This window comes from Micromys minutus, assembly GCF_963924665.1.
Source record: "Micromys minutus genome assembly, chromosome: 22".
Classification (NCBI taxonomy): Eukaryota; Metazoa; Chordata; class Mammalia; order Rodentia; family Muridae; genus Micromys; species Micromys minutus.
In genome coordinates this window covers 7295788-7322254 of record NC_137957.1, presented here as the reverse complement: position 1 = coordinate 7322254, position 26467 = coordinate 7295788, and the positions used below count along the sequence as shown (strand labels likewise).

Sequence of the window (26467 nt, the reverse complement as noted above, 5' to 3'; positions counted from 1 at the left end):
CAGACTGTGATAAATGCTGAGAGGGTACATGGACATGGGGTATGTGTGCGTGGCCTGAGACTTGTATGTATACACCGGAGTGTGTATATACATGCCATGAGTGTACGGTGTGTGAGCACGGTCACATGAAAGGTTACATGCAGGTGGACCCATGTGACCATGAGTACCCTCAACCTATGGTAGGGGGACGCTTGTGTTACATGGGAATGCCATTCTCATAGACTTTCTCCGGAAAGCCAGCCGGTGCCTTCTACCTTTCCTATGTTTGCTTTGCTTGGGATGGCGTCCTAGTGTCTGGGCGCCCATGCCTGAGCAACGGGCCAGCTCATTTTATAGCTGATGTGGTTTGGCCCCGCCCACCCTTCCGCCCCGCCCACCCTTCCGCCCCGCCCACCCTTCCGCCCCGCCCACCCTTCCGCCCCGCCCACCCTTCCGCCCCGCCCACCCTTCCACCCCGCCCACCCTTCCGGTTCTTCCGGATCCTTCCCGATTCTAGCACCTTCAGCTTTGCAGGTATTGTGTGTCTTCATGAAGTTGCGGGCGCAGCTGCAGAGGTGGCCTCCCTTGGTGTTGTTACAGAGCTGGGAGCAGGTGCCGAAGCGCAAGCACTCGTTGATGTCTGGGGGTTACACTGGGGGTCATGGGGGAGTCTAGGAGTTAGGGTTCCTGCCCCATCTCCCATCCAGCTTTCCTACCCTGGCATCCAGGCTGGCCCGGCACAGTATGGAAGCCGGAGCGGCAGGCACAGTAGGCAGCCTTTTCAGTGCGCACGCAACGTGCTTCGTCTCCACACATGCTGGCGTTGGTGGCACAGCTGGTCAGCTTGGGGTCTGTGGGGGACAGACGGTGGATTCCTTCCCCAGAGCCTCACCCCCTGGGGCCCCCCACCCTCTGCTCTCAGGCCTGGCCCTACCAATGCTGCAGTCTTCTTCATCAGAGCCGTCACCGCAGTCATCAAACATGTTACAGCGCAGCAAGGCTGACAGACAGCGCTGGTTCCGGCACAGGAACTCCTTCTTGTCTTTGCAGTGGGGGTTCTGGGCTGTCGGGGGTTCTGGGGAGGGGAGAGGCTTCAGGCTCCTGGTACTGAGTATGCTACTCCTACATCCTCAGAGACCTTGTGAGCCTTGTGTCCTGGCTGCTTGTCAAGCTGAGGGTGTGTGTGTGAGTGTGTGTGTGTGTGCTGAATCTGCACTCAGAGCCCCAGAAGGCCTCCCACACCTTTCCCAAGGGCTCCACTCTCCCCAGATTTAGAGACCTGTCTTCAGGCCTACAGCAATGTCTGCTCCCCTCAACCCCTGCATATTGCTGTCAGCTCACCACAGTCCTCCTCGTCAGTCCCGTCCCCACAGTTGTCAGTGCCGTCACATTGGCGCCCAACCCACAGGCAGACGCGGTTGTTCTTGCAGCGGAAAGGCCGGTTGGGAGGGCACACGAACCGGGCTGTAGAAGCCAGGAGACAGAACCATGGTCGGTCTTGGGGGCAAGTGGTAGGGGGAGCTGGTGACTGGGGAGTGTGGGACTCACATCCCGGCATCCTTGCCGTGGGCAACCCCTAATCTTGTCCCACCCTAAATCTATTTATTTAATGCATACGAGTACGCTGAGCAGCTGTCTTTAGACACACCAGAAGAGGGTATCAGATCCCATTACAGATGGTTGTGAGCCACCATGTGGTTGCTGGGAGCTGAACTCAGGACCCTCTGGAAGAGCAGTCTGTGCTCTTAACCGCTGAGCCACCTCTCCAGTCTTCCACCCTATATCTTACCGCATTCCTCAGGGTTCTCATCAGAGTTGTCCCCACAGTCATCCTCCCCGTCACACTTCCAGGCCAGTGGCTTGCACAAGGTGTTGTTACATTGAAATTCATCCAAGGGGCAGGTCCTCACTGGGTACAGGGGGAACAGAGGGGTAAGAATGAACACAGCTGTGGCTTAGGATGCTGTCCATCCCTCCTCTGTGGGCGGGACTGAGCTGAATTAGCTCCTGAATCAAACTCAGTCTTCTTTTCCTGCCCAGTGGGCAGAGGTGCAGTGCGATTCCTCTGGAGTTTAGGGGAAGGAGAGGCTACACAGGGCAGTGTCAACAGTTTAGGATGCTCTCCTTCATTAGGTGAGGTCAGACACCTGAGTCTAGAATTGTCTTTGGCAGGCTCAGATATGCGGCAGTTAGGAGACTTAGCTTCGGTTGCTCCCATCAGCCCACAGGGCAGAGCTAGAAGGCTGCCTTGCAGGTGAGACCCTTGCTTCTCTTCTGACAAGCGTGGGTGAGAGCCCAGGCATGTCTGGCTGTAGCAGGCCCTGGCTCACGGCCTGCCTCAGGGAAGGAAGAGGAGCAAGAACTACTGGCTGGAAGGTGAGTGGAATGGGTGGACTACAGGCTTCTGCTGAATCTCTACCTAGCGAGCCCCCTTAGCAAGCTTAGAGTACTGCTGAGGTTACATTGTATTGTACCACTGATATTATATTGTTACATTGTATTGTATCACTGTTGTTATATTGTTACATTGTATTGTATCACTAGGTATTGTGTTGTTAAATACTGGTCCTGGTTGCCCCCAGGGATGAGGAGATTCTCACAGGGATCCAAGTGATGATGTAACTCTGTCCCCCAAGTTATCCCTTTATTGGTGAATAAAGATGCCTACAGCTTATAGCTGAGCAAAAGAGGATGAAGGGGGCTCACTCACCCCCAGTGCCGCAGGCCTCCTCGTCACTGCCATCCATACAGTCAGCATCCGCATCACACCGCCAGCGCAGGGGAATACAGTGGCCACTCTTGCACTGGAACTGGTCCATGTCACAGCGGGGGGTGCAGTCTTTCTGTGGACACGGGGACCAGCAGCCCAATCAGGCCCTTGGGGTCCTGCCCTAATTCAACCGAGACCACCCCTTGCCTTGAACTCCCCTCACCTCATCGGAGCCGTCGGCACAGTCATGATCCCCGTCGCACTTCCAGCGCCCAGCGATGCAGCGGCCGTTGGCACAGGAAAACTCACTCTCAGAGCACGGCCGCGGCGCTGAGGAGAGAGAGGCCCCGGCAGGGTGGGCAAAGGGCACTTCCAGCCCTCAGAAATACTAACTCCAAGTACAGCACTCATTCCTACATCCGTGAAGAGGCCGCAGCTAACTGGTGTACTGATCGAGACACTCAGCCGACGGTAGGCAGCTAACTGGCTGTCCTCACGAGACTGACTGTGCCCAGAGGGTACAGACACATAGGAGAGGGCACGGGTCCCTGGTCCCGTCCTTAGGACAGGCCACGTGGGGTGGGGGGAGAACAAGACCACCGAGACAAGCGCCAGGTCTGGGGAAGAGGCTGGTTAAGGATGGTAGGCAGACCAGCATGGCACAGGGATGGGCGGGGCTCCAGGCAGAGGCAGAGCTGGCAGGAACAGGGGCACACCAGAGACACCTACCTCTGCAACCCCAAGAGGACAGTGTGAAAATGGAGAGAAACACGAGATGAGATGAAATGTCACAAGCTCAAGTACAGGACGCAGGGTGGGGTGGAGCGCAGGGGAGGGGTACCTGACCCCCTTGCCCTGGGAGGCCGCCCCCTGCACAGGGGTAGGAGGGAGGTGCTGAGGCCTGGGAAAGGAATAGCGGGTGGGGTAAGAGGTGGGACATACTGCAGCTCTCCTCGTCCGAGTTATCCCCACAGTCATTGTCATAGTCACACTGCCAGCGCCCCGGCACGCAGCGGTTGTTCTTGCAGCGGAACTGGTATGGCTCACAGGTGCGCTCATCTGGGGGAGGCAGGACGCGGAGGCAGATATTGGGGGTGGCCATTGCTCTGAGGCTCAGACACTGACTCTCTTGCCATGGGCAACACTGGCAAAGTGTGTGGGGATAGGCAGCTGATCTCAGGGCACGAGGGGGGCAGATGAACAGAGAGGGTACTGCAGATTCTGCATAATTCTCTTCTGAGGGGCAGCAGGATTCAGAGGTGGTGGGCACTACCGGGAAAGTGTCTCCCATCAGCCCTGCTGAGTCCACAAGAGCCGTACGCTGGGTCATGCCGGGACCCAGCCAGCGGGCAGCCAGAGGCCTACTACCAAACTTCATTTTACCCATAATCCCAAAGTGCCATCCTCTCAAGATGGCCGGGCTTACCGCACTCTTCCTTGGGCTCGTCAGAACCATCCCCACAGTCATCTTCTCCGTCACACTTCCAGCGGGCGGGGATGCAGCGGCCAGAGTCCTTGCAGCGGAACTCATCCACTCCACAGGTCATCTGGGCTGCAAGGCACCAGCTTGGGTGAGGAGGAGTCCCCGGGCAAGGGTGGCAGCCAAGGGAGGGGTCTGTGTGCTGGGGTAATGGAGCCACAGAGGCCACGAGGGCGACGGGGACTCACTGCAGTTGGCAGGCTCATCGCTTCCATCCACACAGTCATTGTCCCTGTCGCAGACCCAGACTCGGGGGATGCAGCGCTTGGTGATAGAGCACTGGAACTGGTTGGGGGCACAGGTCACCTCAGCTGCAAGACAGGACGGAGGGTAAGGACCCCACCCTGTATCTCCTCATGGCTTCGGTCAGGAGGAAGGAATGATTATCCCCAGCCTGGTTCTGCAGGCTGTCCATACGGAGCACAGCGCTTTTATGAGCAAACTTCCAATGTGATTAATGTCCCACCCCTTACAGAGCCAACTCAGTGCCTCTACGGGAAGCAGTGGGCAACTACGGTGTGTGCCAGTGTCCCCTGCCCACTTCCCTGAACTTGGCACGTACGGCAATCCCGTTCGTCCTCTCCGTCCCCGCAGTTGTCCTGTCCGTTGCAACGGAAGATGCCAGGGATACAGCGGTTGGTGTTGGTGCACTTGAACTGACTGGGCAGGCAGACATGGATGTCTGGAGAGGGAGGAGGAGAGGTAGAGAGCTCAGGGCGGGTAAGTATCTCCATGTCGCTTGTAGGGGAGGGGTGGGCTGCAGTCCCAAGCCCAGAAGTGTTTCCTGAGGAGAAAGCTGCCGCAGGCTGGCATATCCTTTCCCAGCGCTCGGGCGTTCAGAGAAAGGAAAGGCTGGTACTTGGGAGCTCCTTACCACAATTGGCTTCGTCACTATTGTCTTGGCAGTCATTGTCCCCATCGCAGATGAAGGCAGGGTTGGTGCAGATGCCGGTGGAACACTGGAACTGGCCTGGGCGGCACTTGAACTCAGCTGCCGAGAAGGGAGGCTCAGTGTCAAGGGTGGGAGACGGGTCAGCGCACAGGCGTTGCCCCTTAACCCTGATCACCCAGTGATCTTCAAACACAGCGAGGAAAGAGAAAGCTGACTGTCACACATTCCAACATGGTATGTGCGTGCCTGCACTGGCAAATGCACACTGCACACATGCAGGCACACACGTGCATACACAGACACACAAGCACAGGCAGGCACACACACAGACACAGATGCACACACACATACACATACATGTGCACACAGAAACACATGCAGGTGCACGCACACACACGGGCACACCGCCCCACACAAACAGGCATTCGAGCACACACACAAAGAAGAAGCAGGGAGAAAGTGGGCCACTGAGGTCCCCCCTGCGACAGCGAGGACACTCACGACAGTCTGGAGGCTCGTCCGAGTGGTCCCCACAGTCGTCCTCTGTGTCACATTTCCACCAGAAGGGGATGCACTTGTCATTCTTGCATACAAACTGGAGGGCAGGTGGGCAAGAGGGGGTGGAGGGGGAACGGGGAACTCAGGTTTTCTTTCACGGAGTGGAAATGTTTCAGAGAAAGACTAGGTGGTGTTAGAGTTTGTGAGCTGGACAGAAAGCGGGGCTGTGGTGAATCTAGGAAAACCAGGCGAGGGGTGTCCGTATGGGGAGAGCATGGCAGGTGAGGGATCGCTGCTGTGGGGCAGGTGCTGGCACAGGAATGCCAGATGTGCAGGCATTAGTGGATGCCAAGAAGCAGGAGTGAGTTTGGGGCCAGGGGACTGGGGTGCTGTAGTGTGGGGGTCTTGAGAGGAACTTCACCTGGCTTGCTGTGCAGTTGGACACACAGGTCCGGCCGTCACCACCCAGATAGAAGTTGGTGGGGCAGGCACATTTGTGACCACCCCCAGGGGACAGCAGGCACAGGTTGCTGCAGCCTCCGTTGTTGACTTTGCAGGGGTGATTGGGTACTGCCAGAGGAAAGAGGTTGAAGGGTCATGGCTGCCCACTTGCTGCTCTGACTGTGAGGGTGGGTCCTGCTGGGAATGGTTTCCAGCCTTCTAAAGGATGTCTAGCTTGCTCCAGTCCCACACAGAGGCAGGGTAGATCTCTATCCTGCCCAGAATCTGTCTCTTTGCCCACACTCACTAATCTATGGACTCTCTAACTACCTCAGGGCCTGGTTGCAGAGACCCCATGTTGAACCCAGGGCAACCGAAGCTATCTCTGTATCCTCTGTACATCTGGGACCTGGTAGGGATGCTCAGTTAGTGCCTAAGAGGGGAGGAGCAGAAAGTCCAGCTGAGGCTGTGTGTCTTGCTTTACCCTTGCTGAGAACAAGCCTTTCATCCCTGGACCACTGTTCCCGTACCTCCCCTGCCGTGTCTGCTCCCTTACCATCTGGCTGGCGCAGGGCGTGGAAGACATGTAGGTCCATGGGCCGGTGCAAGGTGCTGATGAGGACTGTTTTGTTGGCACCCGTGGTCTTGTGGGCCCGGTTGATGGACTTTGTCTCCCAGTCTGTCCAGTAGACATAATCCTCAAATAGGGTCAGCGCAAAGATGTGTGGGATGTCTTGGCTCAGCACTGTGGGAGGGCATGCAGGGGAGGCACCACAGTAGTTGGCACCACGTACAGCCTGGGTTCCGTGCCTACCTGACCTCCTTAAATCTCAGCACAACCCTGAGATAGGAATGAATCCCGGGTCCAGATATTTCTACGATTGTACAATGACAGTCTAACAGCCACACTGCTGCTCTGGAGTAGGACATAGCTCCTCTGAGGAAGCACAAAACACGGGTGTTCTCAGGAAGTCCTCATGAGCCCACCCTTCAGGCCATTATCCCCATGCTGCACAGGAGATAGATCTTTTCCTCTAAGGAGCCTGGTGTCTGAGCCAGTCCCAGAGAACCCCCAAGACCCCTGATTTGTGGTTTCTGTATACTATACCTTCTTGCCCCACCCCAAACCCTTTAGACCCCTCCCCTAGGCCTCAGGCAGCCTCACTAGCATACGGACCAACATGGCGGTTGGAGCCATCCAGACTGGCAAACTCGATGTAGTCTTCACGGGCATCGGCCCAGTAGATGCGCTCCGTGACGTAGTCCACGGTCAGACCATTGGGCCATGTGATCTTAGTGTCCACAATGATGCTGCGGCCAGACCCATCCATGCCGATCCGGCCAATCAGTGAGTGGTCACCCCAGTCTGTCCAGTAGAGATACCTGGCAGGTGGGAACAGTGGGACCCTAAGAGTCTAGAGACTGTTCCCACCAGGAGCCTGCAGGTTGACCGGGCTTGAGTGTTTCCCAGAGGTCCTCTAACCCCTCTTGTCCACTCACCCGTTTTGCACATCCACCACCAGCGCCCTGGGCTCACGGAGGCCAGAGCTGACCAGCACTGTCCGATAGGCCCCGTTGAGCTTGGACACCTCGATGGTATCTCTGCCCTTGTCACACCAGTACAGGTTGCCACCCACCCAGTCCACAGCCAGCCCATCTGGGTTACTAAGGCCTGTCCGGTGCAGAACCTGTAAGGAGCAGAGAAAGAGGGGCTGGTGGAACGCTCTGTCTCTGGAACATGGCTTCTCTCTCCCGTAACATGCAGCACAGCTCCCCCTGTTGGCTTTGTTAGGGAGGTGATGCTTCTAGAATGTTCCCTCACCAGGAGCTCATGTGCTTGCACGCTTTGAGTTTAGAGGACGGCGAAGCGGTGTTGACAGGTTTGAGAGAAGAGGCAATCTTATAGCAGAGGACTGTGGGGAGGGTGTGACGCTCCGCCCCAGGGCCCCTGGTGCGTGTCACACGGGCCGAGCTCTGTTCTCACCTGCACGTTGCTGCCATTAAGGTGCATCCTTCGGATCATGCTACCCTGGGTCGTCACGTCTGTCCAGTAGATCATTTGCTCTCGGTAGTCAAAGTCCAAGGCGACTGCGTTGTTCAGGCCCTGGGTTTGAGATGGGGACAGGAAAGTCAGCCTCCCCAGGGGCACGGGCGGATCTGGGGAAGGATGGTTAGAGGGAGAGGGAGTAGCAGACAATCAGGCCCCCGGTGGGAAGAACTGGGGAGGCCGTACTGGGCCCGGGCAGGTAGCGGGTGTGAGGAAGGCTTGATTTGGGCACCTGCTTAAGCAGTGTGTAGTTGGAGCCATCCAGGTTGAGCTTGCGCAGGTAGTACCGGTTGGCAAAGATGAGAAACGGCTCCTCGTCTGTAGGGGAGGGTCCCGGCTTAGCGCCTGGCTTATTAGGTATGCCCACTCTGGCGCACTGGTCCTTCCCCTCCCCCCACTATCTCCAGCTATGTTCTATCAAACCACCCTACCTGCCGCCCACTGCCCAAGCTCACAGCTGACTGCGACACATCTCACCCTCCAAGTGCCTGTCTCACCTGTCACAGCTTTGCAGCTGTGGGGGTCACCGCCACGGGGCGCATAGCCCTCCACACACAGACACTTGTAACTGCCGTGGGTGTTGATGCAGAGCTGGCTGCAGGGGAAGGTGGTGCTGCACTCATCCACGTCGGCACAGGTCCTGCCATCGTCCTTTAGCCGGAAGCCGGGGCGACAGCGGCACTGTGGGGGTAAGGGATATGCAGCTGAGGACGCGGCTGGAGTCTGCGCTTCCCTTTCTGGAAAGGGGCGGCCAGAGCCCCTCTGGAGGGAAAGGGAAGGCACACTGGCTGCAATCCGTGCATCCGGTTCCCCGGAGTTGTCCTCATTGGCGGTCATTCTGCCTCGGTGGTGTCCCTCACCTCTCGATCCCTCGGTATAGCTTAGTGCTGGCTAAGGCTTTTTATCAACTACATTCACTTCCTTGGGGGATTTAAATAGCCTCTCTGGGGTGATAATTCTTCCTTCAGGCTTGGGCCTTTAGCTTGAACTCCAGAGCAACGTGTCTGCTTGACGACCCGCTCTCTTCTCTCCCAGGCTTCATCTTATCCGCGAACACACCCCGCTGGCTCTAACGGAGACTGTCTAACTGGAGAGGGCCTTCTGTCTGCCCGGAAATGAGGGGGAGGAGCAAAGGGTTCTGGCTGGATCCACACGTACCTTAAAGCCTATCTTGAGGTCCTCGCAGTCCTGACTGCAGCCACTGAGCTTGCGGCTGAGACACTCGTTGACGTGGCAGCCACGCTCGTCTGAACCGTCCCCGCAGTCGTCCTGGCCATTGCAGAGCAACGCCTCAGCCACGCAGCGCCCACTGCTGCACAGGAACTGTGATGAGGCATTGCATTTGTGCTCTGTGGAGGGTGGCGGAACCAGTCAGTGGGGTCACAGGAGAGGAGGAGGAAGGGGCAGGGCGCCACCTAGAGGCGGATGTGGAAGGTGGCAGGAGCAGGTCAGTGGGGTCACGGGAGTAGAGGAGGGAGGGCGCCACCTAGAGGCCGACCTGGGCTGGTGCAGTGTGGGTTCTTGGGCGCCTCGTCGCTGTGGTCATGACAGTCATTCTCCCCATCACACTCCCACTGGCGGGAGCTCAGACAGCGCCCATTGGCGCATCGGAATTCGTTGGGGCCGCAGGTTGGGTACTCTGTGGTGGGGAAGGGGATGATGAGGCTGGACCCCCAGGGCAGCTAGGCAGGACTACTCCTCCAGTCCCGGGACTCACCACACTCAGGGGATTCATCAGAGCCGTCGGCACAGTCGCGGTCGTGGTCACACACAAAATGCTTGGGAATACACAGGCGGTTCTGGCACATGAACTCACGGTCGTCGCAGGTGCTGTTGTACACTGGGGACGGAGGTAGAGTCCCTCCTCAGGCCTGCCTGGCTCCAGCCCACCCACATCCCACATCCCGAGGCTCTGGGCAGAACGAGAGGCGTCTGGATCCAGGAGCAGCCCCTACGGCTCCCACTGAAGCTCTTCCAACCCTCGACCTCGTTTGCCAGCGTTCGCAAAGCAAGGCTGTGATGCCGGCTGCCCACCCTTTCCTCACTCACAGCAGCCAGCTGAGATGCTCTCATCCGCGCCATCGGCACAGTCCTTGTCACCGTCACAGAGCCAGCGCTCCGGGACACACACGTGGGTGCCGGGACAGGAGAAGGAGGAGGGGCCGCAAGTCTTGCCTTCTGTGTGAGGGGCAAGGAGACACGGACTCAGGAGGGGACTGGGCAGCCATGACAACATGGCCCCCAGGACTCCTCCTTAGGGGGTAGGACCGAAGTGTCTCCTGGAGTTTTCAGGACACTCCTTACCACAGTGAGCCGCCTCATCAGAGCCGTCCCCACAGTCATCGCTGCCGTCACACAGCCACTGCTTGGAGATACACCGGTGGTTCTGGCACTCAAACTGGGCCTCCGAGCAGAACTTGTCTGGAATAGACATGGGGGGGGGTGGACACAGTGATCAGACAGGGAAAGACGGCGCAGGTGCCTGCGGCATCCCTCCGTGAGAGGCTGGTCACACGATGAAGGAGTGACCCTATTCTGGAGCCTGAGAGGGTGAGGGATGGTGGGAACCCAGGCTTCTCTCCATAGGAACTGTGAGGTGGGTGTGACGGCTCGACACTCACTGCAGTGGGTCTCGTCCTCCCCGTTCTCACAGTCGTCCTCCTTGTCACACGTCCAGCTCATGGGGATGCAGCGCCCGCTGGGGCAGGCGAAGTAATTGAGCGGGCACCTGGGGCGCTTCACACCTGGGGGGAGAGGGAGGCGTGAAGACACTCCCAGCCCCAGGCCCCCCGGCCTCCTGTCCTCCATCCACAGGCCACCGCTGCCGACCTGGGCAGTCGCGCTCGTCACTGTAGTCTCCACAGTCGTTGGCACCGTCGCACACCCAGCTGGGCGCGTAGCAGAGCGAGGTCCGCTCACATGGCTGGAAGAGGACGCCTTTCACACCCAGGCGGAAGTAGCTGCTGCAGTCTGTGGCGCCTGGTGGAGGGAGAGGGAGGGTGAGGGGTCACACCCAGCCCCCTCTAAGACACACTCTGACCCTGTGGTACCCTCATGGTTTCAGATTTGGTGCCTTCTGCCTACTGACTCACTACCTCCTAGAGGGAGATAAAGCAAGGCCAGAGAGGATAGAGGCTACTGTCTGGGTTAGGGGACAGAGATGGGCTAGGAAAAGCAGTCACAGGCCAGCTGTCAGTCATGGGCCGGCTGTCAGTCATGGGCCAGCTGTCAGTCATGGGCCAGCTGTCAGTCATGGGCCGGCTGTCAGTCATGGGCCGGCTGTCAGTCATGGGCCGGCTGTCAGTCATGGGCAGGCTGTCAATCATGGGCAGGTTGTCAGTCATGGGCAGGTTGTCACTCACTGCAGTTCATCTCATCCGAGGCATCCTCACAATCCACAAATTGGTTGCAGCGACTGGAGTTTCCGATGCAGGATCCATCCCGGCAGCGGAACTCACCCACACCGCAGGCGGTCTCTAAAACAGGGCCCACCAGTACCATTAGGTCAGCATTCCTCTGCAGGGCCACAAAGGCCCAGGACAGAGCTCCAGCCTGTCCTCAAAGTGCCTAGGGACAAATGCTCAGCCAGAATGAGGACTGGGTAGAGACTAAAAACCAGGGGTGAGGCAGGAGTGAGGTAGGAGGCTGAGGTGAGGGCAGGGGTGAGGCGGGAGGCTGAGGTGAGGGTAGGGGTGAGGCAGGAGGCTGAGGTGAGGGCAGGGGTGAGGTGGGAGGCTGAGGTGAGGGCAGGGGTGAGGCGGGAAGTTACAGTGAGGACAGGGGTGAGGTGGGAGGTAGGGGTGAGGGCAGGGGTGAGGCAGGAGGCTGGGGTGAGGGCAGGGGTGAGGCAGGAGGCAGTGGTGAGGGCAGGGGTGAGGCAGGAGGCAGTGGTGAGGGCAGGGGTGAGGCAGGAGGCAGTGGTGAGAGCAGGGGTGAGGTGGGAGGCAGGGGTGAGGCAGAAGGCTGAGGTGAGGCAGGAGGCAGTGGTGAGGGCAGGGGTGAGATGGGAGGCTGGGGTGAGGCAGGAGGTTACAGTGAGGGCCGGGGTGAGATGGGAGGCTGGAGTGAGGCAGGGGTGAGGCGGGAGGCTGGGGTACAGCAATCTCCTCACTGTTGCACAGAATCTCGTCGGAGCCGTCTCCACAGTCGTCCACCCCATTGCACCACAGCATGTTGGACACACAGCGGCCATTGTTGCACTGGCGGAAAGTCTTCTTGCAGCGGCGTGAGTCTGTGAGGGCAGGGTGTGCGTGGTCACAGCAGGCATGGGGGAGGCAGCCCCCACCCCCATGACTGTTTGGTCCCCTCCTAAGGTCTAGCTCTGCACTTTGTGAGCTCAGGCTGTGGCGCAGGGGCTGGAGCGGGCTCTTACTGCAGTAGGAGGGCTTCTCATCAGACTTGTCCTTGCAGTGGGAGACGCCGTCACAGGTGAGGCTGAAGCTGATACACTCTCCATTGGCACACTCAAACTCATCTTGTGCCCGACAAGAGGAGTTCACAGCTGGGGGGCGGGGGAGGTTTCGTGAGTTTCGGCCCAGAGCACAGCCTTGTAGCCTGGGCTGGAGTCTGGAAGCGTGTCTCTTGTGCTGACACCCCAGAGCAGTCCCTGCCCCAGATCAACCCACTCACCCCGGCAGGTGAAGTCTTCCTGGAGGACCCTGCCCCCTCGACAGGAGCAGTTGACGTGGCCTTGGTGGGTGAGCAGACACAGATCCTGGCAGCCACCGTTGTTGATGCGGCACGGGGAAAGTTCGCCTGAGTAGAGACGGGGGGGGGGGGGGGGGGGCGGGGGGGGACCGCGAGCTGAAGATCGTTCTCTGATCTGGACACTCCCAAGATGCCCCCTAACATTCCAGCGCTCTGCAGGACCCCAGCAGCTATGGGGGTTCACAGCAGGGGGGAGGACCTGGCATGGGGTGCTGAGGCTGTGAGGTATGTGGGCACAGAGGGCTTTGGGATGAATCTTGGGGTGAGATGCTAGGTTAAGTTTTGGCCAAGAGTGTATGCAAGGAGCAGGCAGGAGGCTCAGGAAAGCCTTGTATCTGTTAGTCACACACACACACACACACACACACACACACACACACGAATGAGAGGCCCTGGTGTAGGTGTGTATGTCTATGTGCAGGCTGGGGGAGGGGAGGGCGGGCTACACCTGGTCTATGGGTATGAGGTGAGGTTTAGGGTGTGGCTCTAGGCAGATGGAATTATTAGGCTGAGTGACAGGATCTCCTGGGATGGAACAAACCTAGAGCCATGAGCAATATGAGTGTGTGTGTGTGTGTCCAGTTGCATGAGATGAACCCAAAGTATCATGCACACAGACATCTCGAGGGAGCTAGGTTTGAGGAATGTTAGGGCTTTTGGAGTTTCTGGGGGCCAAAGGTATGTAAAGGTATTTATCTGTACAGAAGAAGTCCTGGGAGAGACAAGAGTGTCATGTACACATGTGTGTGCAGGCCCCACTTACAGCTGTTGGTGTCATTGGCCACAGCGATGATGCCCATGGGCTGCTGGGGGATGTCCACTCGCAGCAGCTTCATGTCGCTGCCCACATACTTGTTGGCCCGCTGCACGGCCCGCCGCACCCAGTCCGTCCAGAAAATGTGCTCTCCGTACACTGCTAACCCGAAGGGGTGGACGGGCTCGGACTTGAGGATCACCTGTTGAGACAGGAGCATGGGTGCTAACGCCACAGTGAGGGCAGGCAAGGAGGACGTGGGGAGTCACAGAACATCTGAGAAGGATTTGGGTGCATCTTGCCTTCTCCCTTGTCCACGCGGTGTCAGAATCACTCAGGGCAAAGGCTACCCACAGTTAAGAACTCGACTGGGAATGTTTAGCCTCACTGTGTCCTGGGTCTCCCCGTCTGGTGCTCTATCCTGACTTGGTTTCTCCTATCTCCCGACCCACCACCCCACGCACTCACATAGCGGTGGGAGCCGTCGTACTCGCAGCGCTCAATCTTGTCCAAGGTGGCGTCTGAGAAGTACAGCTTCTCGGCCCGGTGATCGATGGCCAACCCGTTGGGCGTGCGAATGTCCTTCTCAATGAGGGTCAGGACATTGGCTCCGGATAGGGCTGCCCGCATGATGCTTGGGTGAAGTTCGTTCCAATTGGTCCAGAACATTAGGCTGATGGGAAACAGGCAAAGGGATCAGGACCCTAAGGGGTTGTTGGCCTTGGAGGACATGGGCCAACCTCGGAGTCAACTAGAACCCAGGATAAGCATCACAGCCCCGGAGCCACGGAAGCCAAGCCAACATGGCCTTGGTGCCCGACAATAGCCCAGCCAGGGAGCTTTGTTACTGCGCTACACGGCTAGGTCTCACTGTGTGCCCATAGACGCACACTGCAACATGGGAAGAATCATCTGCTGAGACCGGAGGCTGTGTGGCCAAGCGAGTCACCTCCCAGCCCCCAGGCCTGGCTGCACCACTTTCCAGCAAGGTAGGCTGGGAAAAATAGAGTAGTAGGCTGCCTACTTTAGGCAACTTGCCTGAGCACTCTGACTTAGTTTTCTCTTATTTAGTGAGGATAATATTGATTTGGAAGGTTGAAAAAATTAAGTGGCGTGTATTCATCTCAATGGGAGTTTTCCATGAGTTTATTTAACTCCTTCCCCAGCACCAAAACACCCGGGGAAAGCCGTAAGTATTGACTATTTCCTTGGGCATACGTGGATTGTAGCCTCAAAAATAGTTTTCTTGGGTTGAAGAGATGGCTTAAAGGCCAAGAGCACTGGCTGCTCTTCCAAAGGTCCTGAGTTCAATTCCCAGCAACCACATGGTGGCTCATAGCCATCTATGATGGGATCTGATGCCCTCTTCTGGTGTGTCTGAGGACAGCTACAGTGTGCTTATGTATAATAAATAAGTCTTTAACAAAAGGGCCTAGCCATGCCCCACTGTTTGTGGGGTTGTGGTGGGGACCTGGGCAGGATGGGGGTGGTGGGGTCACCCTCACAGTTTGACTCACTCACTGGACCTGGGGTGGCGAACTGTTTTAGAATAGACCTGGTCACCTGGGCCTCAGCCCCTCCCTTCTCTGACTAACTGAAGAACTTGTAACCTGTCTGTTTAATACCTCTCTCTCTTCTCGATCCAGCATCTCCAGCCTGGGCTGGCCTTGATGTTCTTCACCTTCTGATCCCCCTGCCTCCACTGTCCAAGCACTGGGATTACAGGAACACACTACCATACATGTGCTGGGCAAACAGTCTGCCAACTGAGCTACATTCAAGTCCTTCCAGCTCAACCACAGCAAAACCCTTGCCTCCTGCTTAGAGGCCCCCGAGGACCCATTCCTCGAGGACTGGATTGTTTTGTTGTTGTGAGACCAAGTTTCCTATCGCTCTCACTGTCTTGGAACTGGTTCTATAGACCAGCCCAGCCTTGAACTCATAGATCCGCCTGTTCTGCCTCCCAAGCGCATCACCACACCCAGCCAGGGAGAGGATCCTTTATGGTTGGAGGTGGCAACCCATTCAGCCTGTCCGGGGGCAGCAGCTGTAGCAGGCTTTCTCTCTCTCCTTTCCTCTCTCCATTCCCCTGATAGAGTCTGATGTATCCCGGGCTACCCCTCTTAGCTAGTTACATAGTACCTTAATGACCTCAACTCCCACTGTTCCTACGCCCACCTCCCCAGTGCTGAGATTACAGGCATGGACCACCTTGCCCGGCCCAAGTCTTGTTTCTTGACATGTTGCGTCTGGCTTTATAGTGACTTCTACACTCTCAGGTCCAGCCTAGACCACACCCACAACGGAGCACCAAATGGGCTTGCCGTGGGTTAAGAATTTGGCAGAGCTGCTTTGTGGGATGGTGTGACGGGGGAGGGGAGGCTTCTCTGGGGTAGGGGTCAGCAGCTAGAAACATGGATTTCCTACCTGTCCCCACTGCTTTCCAAGGCCACTAAGGCTCCAGTGAGGATCAGGAGTTGGCTGTCTGAGCCTCTATCCTGACACACTGGCTCCTCCCAGGTCCCAAGACAATCTAACACCTCTCCTTGGGTGCCCTCCAGTCACTCCTGAGCTCCCTCCCTGAGGGCATGCTCCCAGACTTCCACAGGGCAGGTCTTTGGCAGTCATGAAATCCTCCAGCCTCAGCATAGCTTGCCAACCAGCCCACTCTCTGTGTACTTGGGTTTGTTTGGGCTCAGCCAGGAAGAGCTTGGTGGAAAATGAGGTTGCCTCTTTCAGGATGGCAGAAAAATAGCATGACAACCCCTCCCCGAGGCTCTAGGCCCGGGAAGGACAGGCCCTGGGACCAGCACAGACAGGTGAGGTCACCAAGGCTGTGGAGTTGCTTCTGGGTTTGTTTGAAAACATTCTGATTCCAGCTGAACTGAGGTGGGCAGGTGGATCAGACATGAGCGGGGACTGTTGTAGAGAGGGTGTGGCTCACTAGAAACCTGCACATCAAAATGAAGAAAGACAGGGTAGGCAGGAGACAGGTGGCCATGTCTGTCCTGCTTTGATCTCTTCTCACTTTTCCCACTTTGGGGTCTTGGGAATTGCCACAATTGCCTTCACAACGCCCCTCGATCACTGTCCCATCTCACAGTAAGACCTCTCTGCTCAGCAAGAAGTTTGAACAGGCCCAGCCTGGAGTTTCTATATACTCAGGGTCAATGAATCTCCATTGAGGCTTTGATTCCCAGAGTCCCACAGACTTATTCTGTGCGATAAATGCCAGTCACAAAGCCAGAAGCATCTCCCCCATGACCCTCAACCTTCCCTTCGGTTCTGACACGTGTGTTACCCAGAGCTCAGAAAAGTGATAACACCTCACCGAGGCCATATAGCAGGAAATGGCAGGCTCTGCCTTTCCTATTCCTGCTCCTGTTTGGGACAACCTCTGTTGTCCCCTTGGCCATGGCTCCCACCCTGTGGGCCCAGCAGCTCACTTCTGGCACTCGTCCAGGACAAATGCCCTCGGGTGGTCGTCTCCAGACATGGTGATGACCGTCTCCCTCTCAAAGGCCCCTGGGCGCGTCTGGTCCACGGTGTGGCGGGTGATGGTGGATGTTGTGTAACTGGTCCAGTACAGCGTGTCCCAGCCACGGTGATAGGCCAGGCCTTCCACAGAGCCCACATCTGCGAAGAGACAGGAACAGCTGTGGGTTGGTGGGTTGCGATGAGCCCGTGAGCTGAAGCACAGGGGCAGCCTGGTAGCTGCTAAGGAGATGGACTGGCTCCACTGAGAACTGTGGGACCTGGGAGTTCCTCAGAGGGCTCTTTTATAAAACAGACATAAGGTCGGGCTAAAGTATACAGACAGTGCTTGAGCACTAGCCATGGGCGGCCTGGTGGCTCCCAGTCTCCCCTGAGGGAGCTGAGATTTAGAATAACCAGTTTAGCTGCTGGGGACAGACCCACAGTCTTATACATGCTAAGCACACACTCCACCAGCCCTCGGACGCTCCATTTTTAGACACAGACAGGGCATTGAGGAGAAAATGTGCCAGGAGCCGGAAGGACAGGACAGGTCTGTTCTTTTCTATGTTGCACCTAGTCAGTACCTGGCTAGTCTGAATGGACCTACTGGATGAAGAAAGGAACTTGGGAGGTCTGGAAAAGGACCTGAGGTTGCATGCACCAAGCTCCGAGTTCAAGTCCTACTGCCACATTAAAAGAAAGGTATGGTGATGGTGCACACCTATAACCCCAGATGACCCCAGCATTGTACAGGGTGAGGCACAGGCAGGAGGATCAAAAACTCAAACCAAGTTTACGTGTGGCTACAAAGGAAGGTTTTTAAATGGGGGAGGGGCGTAAAGAAGAAGAAAGGGAAAACTGAAGCGGTAAAAGGCAGCGTTGAGACCATCTCTTTTTCTGGTGACAGCTCTGAAGCTTTCACCGCTCCGTGGACGCCCTGACTCTTGAGGTCAGGATAAGAGGCTCACTGGAGTGAATGGCTCCCACCCGGGGAGATACGCGTGAGTGCTACTTCATAACTGTGACTTTTCCGCTGCTCTTATGAATTATACTCTAAATGTCTGATGTGGGACCTACAGGTTGAGAACCCTGCCTTGGGACAGGTTTGTCCACACTGACCCTCTCCCCCCACCACACACACACTATTCTTGGGAGGACTTGGGCTCGACTCACTTTCCACGATGGTGGTCCTCCCTGAGCCATCGTCGTTGATCTGCTGGATGTTCCCAAAGTGGATGTCACTGAAGAAGATGCGGTTCGGGGTCCCTGGGGAGGTGCCCGCTCGGTAGTCAAAGGCCAGGGCAATGACATTTTTCATGTGCTCAGGGTCTTCAAAGGGCTGCACCGGTGCATTGAGGTTACGCTCATCTGACAGGTGGATGCTCTTGAGGATGGTACGCTCTGAATAGAGCAGGTAGCCAGCGTACTCTCGGCACGAGGCCCCGTCTTCTGCCAGCATCCCATGGGCACAAGCACAAGCTCGCTGTCCACCACCCCGATACAAGCAGAGTTGCTGGCACCCACCGTTGGCCACCGCACACACATTGGTACCTGGGGGCAGAGAGCGTCAGAAGAAAGGCTCTTTGGTGCCTCTGTCTTGGATCAGTTGGAAATTTCATCTGAGTCCTGCAAAGCCATGGCCTCGTATATCCAGATCTACCCTGATGCTCAGCCCTACCTTCCCGGCCTCCACCTCTTGTAAGTCACTAGAAAGTGCCCTGGGGCTCTGACTTCCTGCCGGTGGCTCTTTTTCCAAGGCTCGGCTGTCCTTGTTCACTTCTCTGCCCTGGCCCAGAGCCCAGCCTTACCCTTCTGCCTGTCCCTGTTGAAGACCTTGATGTCTTTCAGCTGCACACCAATGCCTGTTCTCAGAGGCACAGAGTCTGTGGCATTGTCTTTGCATCCACGCTTGATAGAACCATTGGCGTGAGTTCTGGAGAAGGGCAAGTCGTGAGCAAGACGCCACCAAAAAGCCAGAAAGGAGAAACCCCAGGGAGAAGTGGGACCCAGGCTTCACCTGTCGCTCCAGTAGATGAAATCCTCAAACACAGACACCGAGAACATGTCCATGTTGTTGCTGGACAGGACGACCTCACGGTTCTCACCCGTCTCCAGATCGATACGCTCGATCTTGTCCATCCGGGCATCACACCAGTAGAGCTTGCCACCCTGAGAGCAAAAGTGCCCAGCTCACCTTGGGGCTCTGAGTCCTGCACAGCCAAGGCAGTAGGGATCTGGTCTATGTGTAACCACACTTACTGTGTGGACCTGTGTAGTAACATACCCTCACTCCATACTTTTTAATTAGTTTATTAGTATTGCTATCCTTGCAGCATTGAAGACTAAACCTAGGACCAAGTATGTCAGGCAAACACCATGTCAACACCTTATCTATGTATCTATTTATCTATCACCTAACTATGTGTCTATCATCTATCTATGTAACTATGTATCTATCATCTATCTATGTAACTATGTATCTATCATCTATCTATGTAACTATGTGTCTATCATCTATCTATGTAACTATGTATCTATCATCTATCTATGTAACTATGTATCTATCATCTATCTATGTAACTATGTATCTTTGTATCTATTATCTATGTATTTATCTATCACCTATTTAACATCAATTTATCTATCATCTAAATATCCATGAATCTATCATCTATCAAGTATCTTTTTATCCTGTCTATAATCTATCTATCTGTGTATCTATGTACCTGTCCTGTATCTGTTATCTATGGATCTATGTTTCTATGTATCTATCATCTATTTATCTATGTATCTATCTTAAGTTTTTGAGATAAAAATCTTGCTGGATACTCTAAACTGGCCTCAAACTTGAAGCGATCCTCCTATCTCAGTCTCTTGAGCATTAAGCATATACTACCACACTCAGCTTTCTCATGCTCTACTTCTGCATGATCACCCTCCATCGTCCTAGGGCAGATTACTCTTCTAGGTGATAAATGGGTTAGAAGACGCCACCAGCCTCCCTGGTCCATGACTAACCCTGATTGGTTAACCACAGGGAAACTGACAGAGCTTGCGTCTCCTCCCCCATCAGCCCCAGGGTGTGTCCATACCTGATAGTCTACTGAGATGCCATTGGGCCAGCTGATGCTGACATTAACCAGCACCACCCTCTCCGTGCCGTCAAGACGAGACCGCTCGATACGTGGGTAATGACCCCACTCAGTCCAGAACAAGTACCTGTGGGTAGGGACGGAAGTGAGGGTGAGACCCCATTGCATGCAGACATTGGGCCTTGTCAGAATATATTGTGGTCAAGAGGTCTAGGCCAGCCTGCCCAGCTCCTTACCCCTTCTCTGGATGAACAGTGATAGCCCGAGGCTTATCCAGACCCTGGGAAATGACCACATAACGGAAAGATCCATTGAGCCGGGCAACCTCGATGACGTCAAAGCCCTGGTCTGTCCAGTAGATGTTGCCTGAGGAGGGAGTCGTGGGGTTCAGGGAGATTGGTAGGGAGCCTTCCATCCAAGTTTTCCCTGTGGCTCTCTCTCATTGGCTCTTGCCCATAGCTTCACAGACCTCATGTCCCCATGGCCAGTGCCTCTCCCCTAAAGCCTATTTCCCTTCTGCCGTTCACCTGCGATCCAGTCCACCGCGATGCCCTCCACGCGGCCAATGCCATTGGTCACCACATCCTCTCGCCATGTCTGGTCACGCTTGGCCCTGCTAATGGTGCTTAGGCCCATGTCCACCCAATAGATGGTGTCATTTTCTGGAAGCAGAGGGGCAGACACAAGAATGCCGCTCAATGCAGAGGCAAGGCAAGGGGGGGTCAAACTACTTGGAGGGTCAGGCTAGCACTGAGCAGGGACTGGAGGTGCTGGGTGCCTTTTTGGAATTGGGAGGCAGCAGGAAGGAGTGAGGAGCTACTACAGTTGGGACAGGCAGCCATTCTAGGACTTTAAGGTGCCACCCCCGTAAGCTGTTGGGGCGTGTTTACCAATCCCCAAGGCCAATAGCTCACCAGCATGGAAGTCGATTCCAACAGCCAGTGAAGTTCCCGACACTGGAACCAGGGCATCCGACTTGTCATTGGGATCCAGGGGGATCCCCCGAATTCCCTCATGTACAGAGTACAGGAGAAAAGAACCCACACCTGCAACACAAGGACACTTCAGACATGAGCCTTGCTGATGGAGCTAGGTTCCTGTCACCCTCAAACTGCTTTTCTTGGCTCCCCCTTTGATTGTTTCTTCTACCCATCTCCTGGACCTCTAACTGCTCACACGATGTTTGAGGCCTGGAGCTTGGCCAGGAAATGGGACCTGACTGGGACCTCTGAGAGCCCCTGCTCCGGGGAGCCACCCGCAGAACCACTATTCACCACTAGATGGCAGAAACGAAGCATTTCTTTCTCAGCATCCTGGCCTCTTAATCCATCCCCACGTCTTCCTTCCAAGATCCTCAGGGGAGGTTGTAGCAGACAACCAGAGAGACAAGACTCCAAAAATCTAGATTCCCAGTTTGGCACTTGGTTTGACATTAAGTTTCTCATTGTCTTGCCTCTGCTCTATTCCAAATCTTTTCCCAACACAAAGTTCCCAGCATCTTACTTGCCCCTGGACCAGTCTTGCTCCCAGTTTTCCTATTTCTTAGAGGGCATTGCTATCTGGGAATCCCGGAATCCTCCCTGACTCCCACCCCTCTGATATAATGTGTGCTCCCCCAAGGAAATCCCCACATTAGGTCTTGGTTGCTTAAGCTCTGTGAAAGAAAAACACAGCCAAGTGTATTTGGGGAACCCCAGACACTAAAAGTCGCCAGAAATATGCTCGGTGTACATAGGCACATTCAGGGTTCTGAGGGGCTACATAGAAAAAACAACCAACCAAATAAAACCCCCACGCTTCCACGCTGCCCTGCCCAGCAATCCCTTCTGTAACACCACCCACATCAAGGCAGGAGGTCTCTGGCAGAGCACTTTGGGGAAAAGGGCTGTCCAAGGGCAAGCTCGTAAACCAGCAAGTTCTTGTGAAGTGTCTCCGACTCATCCCTTCCCTGCAAGCCAGCTGAGTATCCCAGCCTAGAGTCTGCCTCCTCACACGTACGCACACTCCTAATAGTCTCCTAACTGGTCTAACTGCCTTGGTCTCTCCCTCCCCCATTCCGTAAGCTTTCTGCCCCCAGGTTAATCTCCAAACACCACTTTCCAGGCACTCCTGGCTGAGAGCCCACAGGACCCCACCCTAGCTCACAGCCTTATCACAGTCCTTCCCACACAGCCCTCGACAGGGCTCAGGGGTCCGGAACCTGACGGCTTAGCTACATCTCTTGCCTCTCATACAGCATGTGTGTGTGTGTCCCCATTGCGCGCATACCTATCTGGGATTTAAGTCAGGGCTCAGGGCACATTAAACACACTCTATTGTAGCACCAGCTTCTTTCTTCAATGTACCAAATATCAAATTCTCCCCACTCTATAAAGCCAAGGCACAGCATGGAGTACTCCTGTACCGCCAAGGTAGCCTGCCTCCGTCATCCAGTGACTACCTCACCAAAACCGACCGCAGGTGCTGGACAGTCACCAGCACATTGTGGTCTGGCTTCTCACTATGCTGGCCTCATTTTCTGGCTCAAGCTTTTGTCCACAGTACCCAGAATCGGGGACTGGATAAGCATCTAACCCAGAAGCCTCCCGGTAACGCACGGTGAACACTGTCTTTCCCAAATGCATGATGTTGCAACTGGGTAGAAGGGGTCAAGGTTAGGCAGAGGGGTGCCAGGAACTCACCTTCACAGGTCTGCTGCCCACTGCGAAGGCTGTACCCAGCTGTACACATACAGGAACGGGTTGTCTCTGACGTTGGCAGGCAGAGCTGGGAGCAGTCTCCATTGTTGGTACTGCAAGGATTGGTGTCCTCATGCTCTGGGGGAAGACATGGGGTTATAGAGGGGGTGAGATGGCCTTCAAGGAGGACAGGCTTGGGCTGCTCAGAGAGGACAGTCACTAGGTTCACCTTGGACCTGTCAGGGTCCCACCCAACTCTCTGGTCTTATGCTTTCTCAGGCCCCTGGACCTTCTGGCCAGACTGAGTCGACATTTCACGTGAGTGGGGATAAGGTTAAAAGAAAAGTCCTGGGCTGGAGAGATGGCTCAGTGGTTAAGAGCACTGACTGCTCTTCCAGAGGTCCTGAGTTCAAATCCCAGCAACCACATGGGATCTGATGCCCTCTTCTGGTGTGTCTGAAGACAGTGACAATGGACTCATACATAAAATAAATAAATCTAAACAACAACGAGAAAAGAAAAGTCCTGCTGGTGAGGGGAAGCTCAGCCCTCATCTATCCCCTCATCCCACCGTTCTGGAGGCTGCTCACGGCTCTGCAGCTACCCCATCCTGGCTGCTGCAGACCCGCCGCGTGTCACACCCAGCACCCGCCGCATACCTAGCTGGATGCTCTCGTCGTACACCTTCATGTGCATAACCAATGTGGTGCTGTTCCGCAGCACCACGGACCCGGAGCCGTCAGCCTTGTTGCACGTGCCCATCTTCTCTGACACCTGATCTGCCCACCACAGCTTGTCCCCTGGGGCAACAGGAGGGAATAAGACCCTCGGGAAGGCACCCCCTCCTCGCCCTGTTGCAGAAGTTTCTGGGGTGGAAAGTGGCCCACAGGATATCCCCCACCCATCCATCCGGCTGTGCCTGGCCTGCTCTACTTCCATCCCTCCGCCCACCCAAGCCCTCACCCATGATGGCCAGGGCAGTGGCCTTGCCCAGCTGGCCACGCATGGCGTCGATGACCTCTAGCTCACTCCCATCCAGGTTGCAGCGGTTGATCGTGTGGTTCCCAGAGCTGATCCAGTAGAGTTTGCTCTCAGGGAAGTCAATGGCCAACCCTGGAAGAGGGGTGGGTATCAGGCCGGATATCTGTGGCCCCCTGTGGCTCTGGGACAAGGTGTAGCGAGGGTAGGTACCAGGCTGGGAGCTGGAAGAGGCCTAGTCAGGGACAAACACAAGAGACACTGGGAGCATCTCCTAACTGGGGAGCTAGAGGCCTGCAGGAGGACGCAGGGTCCGTGCGTACCCACAGGGCCCTTCTGGCCACTGAAGAGCAGGGTGTGGTTGCTCCCATCCATGTTGGCCATGCTGATGTTGTCCCCGTCGGTCCAGTAGAGCTTGCTGGGAAAAGAACCAAGGAGAGGGTTAAGGGTCCTCCTCTTCCCTCCTCACAAGGGTGTGCCCCAGCCCCAAGCTGTAGACTGACCCACGAAGCGGGTGGACGGCCAGGCCGTGGGGCTGCTCCAGGCCCTGCACCACCGCGTTCTTGAAGGAGCCGTCCAGCCGGGCCACGTTGATCTGCTTCTTGTTGTTGTCATAACTCGTCCAGAACAGATTTCGGGACACCCAGTCCACAGCCAGCCCGTGGGCGTTTGGCAAGTCTGCGGTACATAAAGGGAGTCAGTCGCTGGTTGTGTATTTACAGGCATAGGCTGAGGAAGCTGCGGGAAATGAGGGTCAAGAAATGGGCTAGGGATGAGGTTGGAGAAAGAGCATCAGGGGGACCGCAGGGGACAGGATTGGTGGGGACAGGATCGGTGTAGGCCGGGGGGGGGGGGGGAGGCATGGCCAGAACCTGCAGAGACAACAGTTTCCACGCCTGTGCCATTGATGAACGCCCGTTTGATGGCCTGGGTTCGAACATCAGACCAGTAAACTCGCTGTTCACGGGCGTCATAGTCCAGCACGGTGACATTGTCGATGTCGGGCACCGTGAAGGAGATGATGTAATTGTAGTACGGGGCATCCAGGTCCACACCCCGGATCTCCATCTGACGCGCGTACAGCAGGAACTTCTTAAACTCTGCGGGGCGCGGGCAAGTCACTGAAGGCGGCCCCTGGCCTTCAGGTTTCCTGCCTACCTTCCTAATGCCGTGACCAACCATAAAATTATTCCCATCGCCAAGTCATAACTGTAGTTCTGTTATTATTATGAAGAGTAATAGTAACATGATATGTAGGCTGCCTGATATGCGACCCCCATAAAAGGGTCATTTGGCCCCCAAGGGGGTTGAGAACCTCCGTAAAGAGACCGTGTCAGGTCCTTCCTCTGCTGCTAGTTTTCAGAGCCCCCTTCTTTCAGTCACTCCTTTGTTTAACAGCGGGGACTTCAGATCTCTCTCCTTCTGCCTCAGTTTACCCGCAGCTGTTAGGGGAGGTGGCTTCCTACCGTAGCAGGTGGTGTTATCCTTGTGGAGCTTCATGAGATGGGGACAGGCACAGGAGACCGTGCGGTTGTAGTTGATGAGGCACAGGTGGGAACAGGGGCCCCGGCCCCCGTTGGCCTCACAGGGGTTTGGAGCTAGCCCGGAGAGAAGAAGCAAGAACATCCTGTGACGTGTTGATCCCTCCCTAGCCCTTCTCACCTGGATCTCACCCCAACTCTCACCACCCCTGACCCCCGTTATCCCAGCACCCTCCCCATCCAGGGCTGGTGGTTCCTCTTCAGTTGCCTGAAAGGCGCAGGTCCTTACCCATGGGCTGTCGCGAAGGGTGATAGACCTGCAGGTCGAAGGGCTGAGTGTTGGTCCTCTGTACCACGGTGACATTGTGGCCAGTCCACTTGTTGGCCTTAGCCAGTGTATTTGTTCGCCAGTCCGTCCAGTATACCTCTCCACCATACAGTGTCACGGCAAACGGGTGTGACAGAAACTCGTGTCCCCGGAGCACCTCCATGTGGCCGGAGCCGTCATACCGAGCTGAGTAGATGGCATCTGACCTGAGAGTGTAGTGGAGGGAACAATGGGGGTCTCAGCAAAGTACCCTGCCCAGGTGTCCACCTTCCCTCCCCCTTGCAACTCAATACACCAGTGTCCTCTTCCCGAGAGACCGCAAGGCTGCAAGGGTTGGAGTGGGGGTTAGTCCAGTAGGTTAGGAGCCTAGCCTTATGTCCCCCAAGGGAATCTTCTAGATGTCCTTCCCAAGATTACAGCTGGCATTTGGAGCTCTGGCATGAGCTAGGAAAAGGCACCTTCTCTTCGTTCTGGTCGGGCAGAGCCCTCAGCGGAGGACACGGGGAATGAGGAGGACCGAGGGTGGATGGATGACTGCAGGTTCCAACCCTGCTCCTTCTCGCCTTTCTCCCTCCCTTGTCCCCCATCCTCCTCTTGGCTTCATCTTTGTTCACGATGGCCCCACCCCTACCCTGCCCGGGTGCTGCTGACCTGGCATCGATCCAGAGGATGCGCTTCTCCAGGTAGTCCACGGTGAGCCCGTTGGGCCAGCCCCCAGAGCCTGTCTCTCGGTGAATGGTTCGGCGTCCGGCCCCACTCATGGATGCCGCCTCAATCCGTGGCAGGCTGGCATCCCAGTCTGTCCAAAACAGAATCCTAGGGAGGGAGGAAGGCCAAAGTTGGGGCGGGAATCGACAGTACAGAGAAGACAGGTGTCCCTGGCCAGGCCAAACACCAGGCTACGGAGGGGCAGGGGGAGTTCTCA

At 56.1% G+C, this 26467-nt stretch overlaps 1 protein-coding gene across 1 annotated transcript in view; it reads right to left on the bottom strand.

Moving 5' to 3' along the window:
* The window catches only part of LRP1 (LDL receptor related protein 1), a 74999-nt gene that overhangs the window by 5708 nt on the left and 42824 nt on the right, over positions 1-26467 (bottom strand). Inside the window, exons 26-75 of the mRNA XM_080935572.1 lie at positions 26194-26358; positions 25504-25748; positions 25200-25331; positions 24606-24833; positions 24237-24411; positions 24057-24151; positions 23719-23868; positions 23415-23555; positions 22759-22893; positions 20992-21123; positions 20605-20739; positions 20314-20443; positions 20078-20204; positions 19003-19154; positions 18794-18918; positions 18159-18536; positions 16955-17144; positions 13977-14181; positions 13518-13710; positions 12677-12802; positions 12420-12548; positions 12159-12278; positions 11410-11523; positions 10877-11026; positions 10669-10791; positions 10352-10468; positions 10097-10225; positions 9765-9887; positions 9546-9686; positions 9206-9396; positions 8545-8728; positions 8280-8365; positions 7985-8104; positions 7501-7688; positions 7178-7383; positions 6557-6745; positions 5981-6129; positions 5563-5656; positions 5044-5160; positions 4732-4851; positions 4358-4480; positions 4116-4241; positions 3632-3748; positions 2913-3019; positions 2690-2822; positions 1769-1888; positions 1321-1443; positions 914-1054; positions 696-830; positions 500-619 (exon numbers count right to left, since the gene is read on the bottom strand). Coding sequence (XP_080791698.1) covers positions 500-619; positions 696-830; positions 914-1054; positions 1321-1443; positions 1769-1888; positions 2690-2822; positions 2913-3019; positions 3632-3748; positions 4116-4241; positions 4358-4480; positions 4732-4851; positions 5044-5160; positions 5563-5656; positions 5981-6129; positions 6557-6745; positions 7178-7383; positions 7501-7688; positions 7985-8104; positions 8280-8365; positions 8545-8728; positions 9206-9396; positions 9546-9686; positions 9765-9887; positions 10097-10225; positions 10352-10468; positions 10669-10791; positions 10877-11026; positions 11410-11523; positions 12159-12278; positions 12420-12548; positions 12677-12802; positions 13518-13710; positions 13977-14181; positions 16955-17144; positions 18159-18536; positions 18794-18918; positions 19003-19154; positions 20078-20204; positions 20314-20443; positions 20605-20739; positions 20992-21123; positions 22759-22893; positions 23415-23555; positions 23719-23868; positions 24057-24151; positions 24237-24411; positions 24606-24833; positions 25200-25331; positions 25504-25748; positions 26194-26358 — 7394 coding nt within the window. The remainder of the gene's footprint in view (positions 1-499; positions 620-695; positions 831-913; positions 1055-1320; positions 1444-1768; positions 1889-2689; positions 2823-2912; positions 3020-3631; positions 3749-4115; positions 4242-4357; positions 4481-4731; positions 4852-5043; positions 5161-5562; positions 5657-5980; positions 6130-6556; positions 6746-7177; positions 7384-7500; positions 7689-7984; positions 8105-8279; positions 8366-8544; positions 8729-9205; positions 9397-9545; positions 9687-9764; positions 9888-10096; positions 10226-10351; positions 10469-10668; positions 10792-10876; positions 11027-11409; positions 11524-12158; positions 12279-12419; positions 12549-12676; positions 12803-13517; positions 13711-13976; positions 14182-16954; positions 17145-18158; positions 18537-18793; positions 18919-19002; positions 19155-20077; positions 20205-20313; positions 20444-20604; positions 20740-20991; positions 21124-22758; positions 22894-23414; positions 23556-23718; positions 23869-24056; positions 24152-24236; positions 24412-24605; positions 24834-25199; positions 25332-25503; positions 25749-26193; positions 26359-26467) is intronic.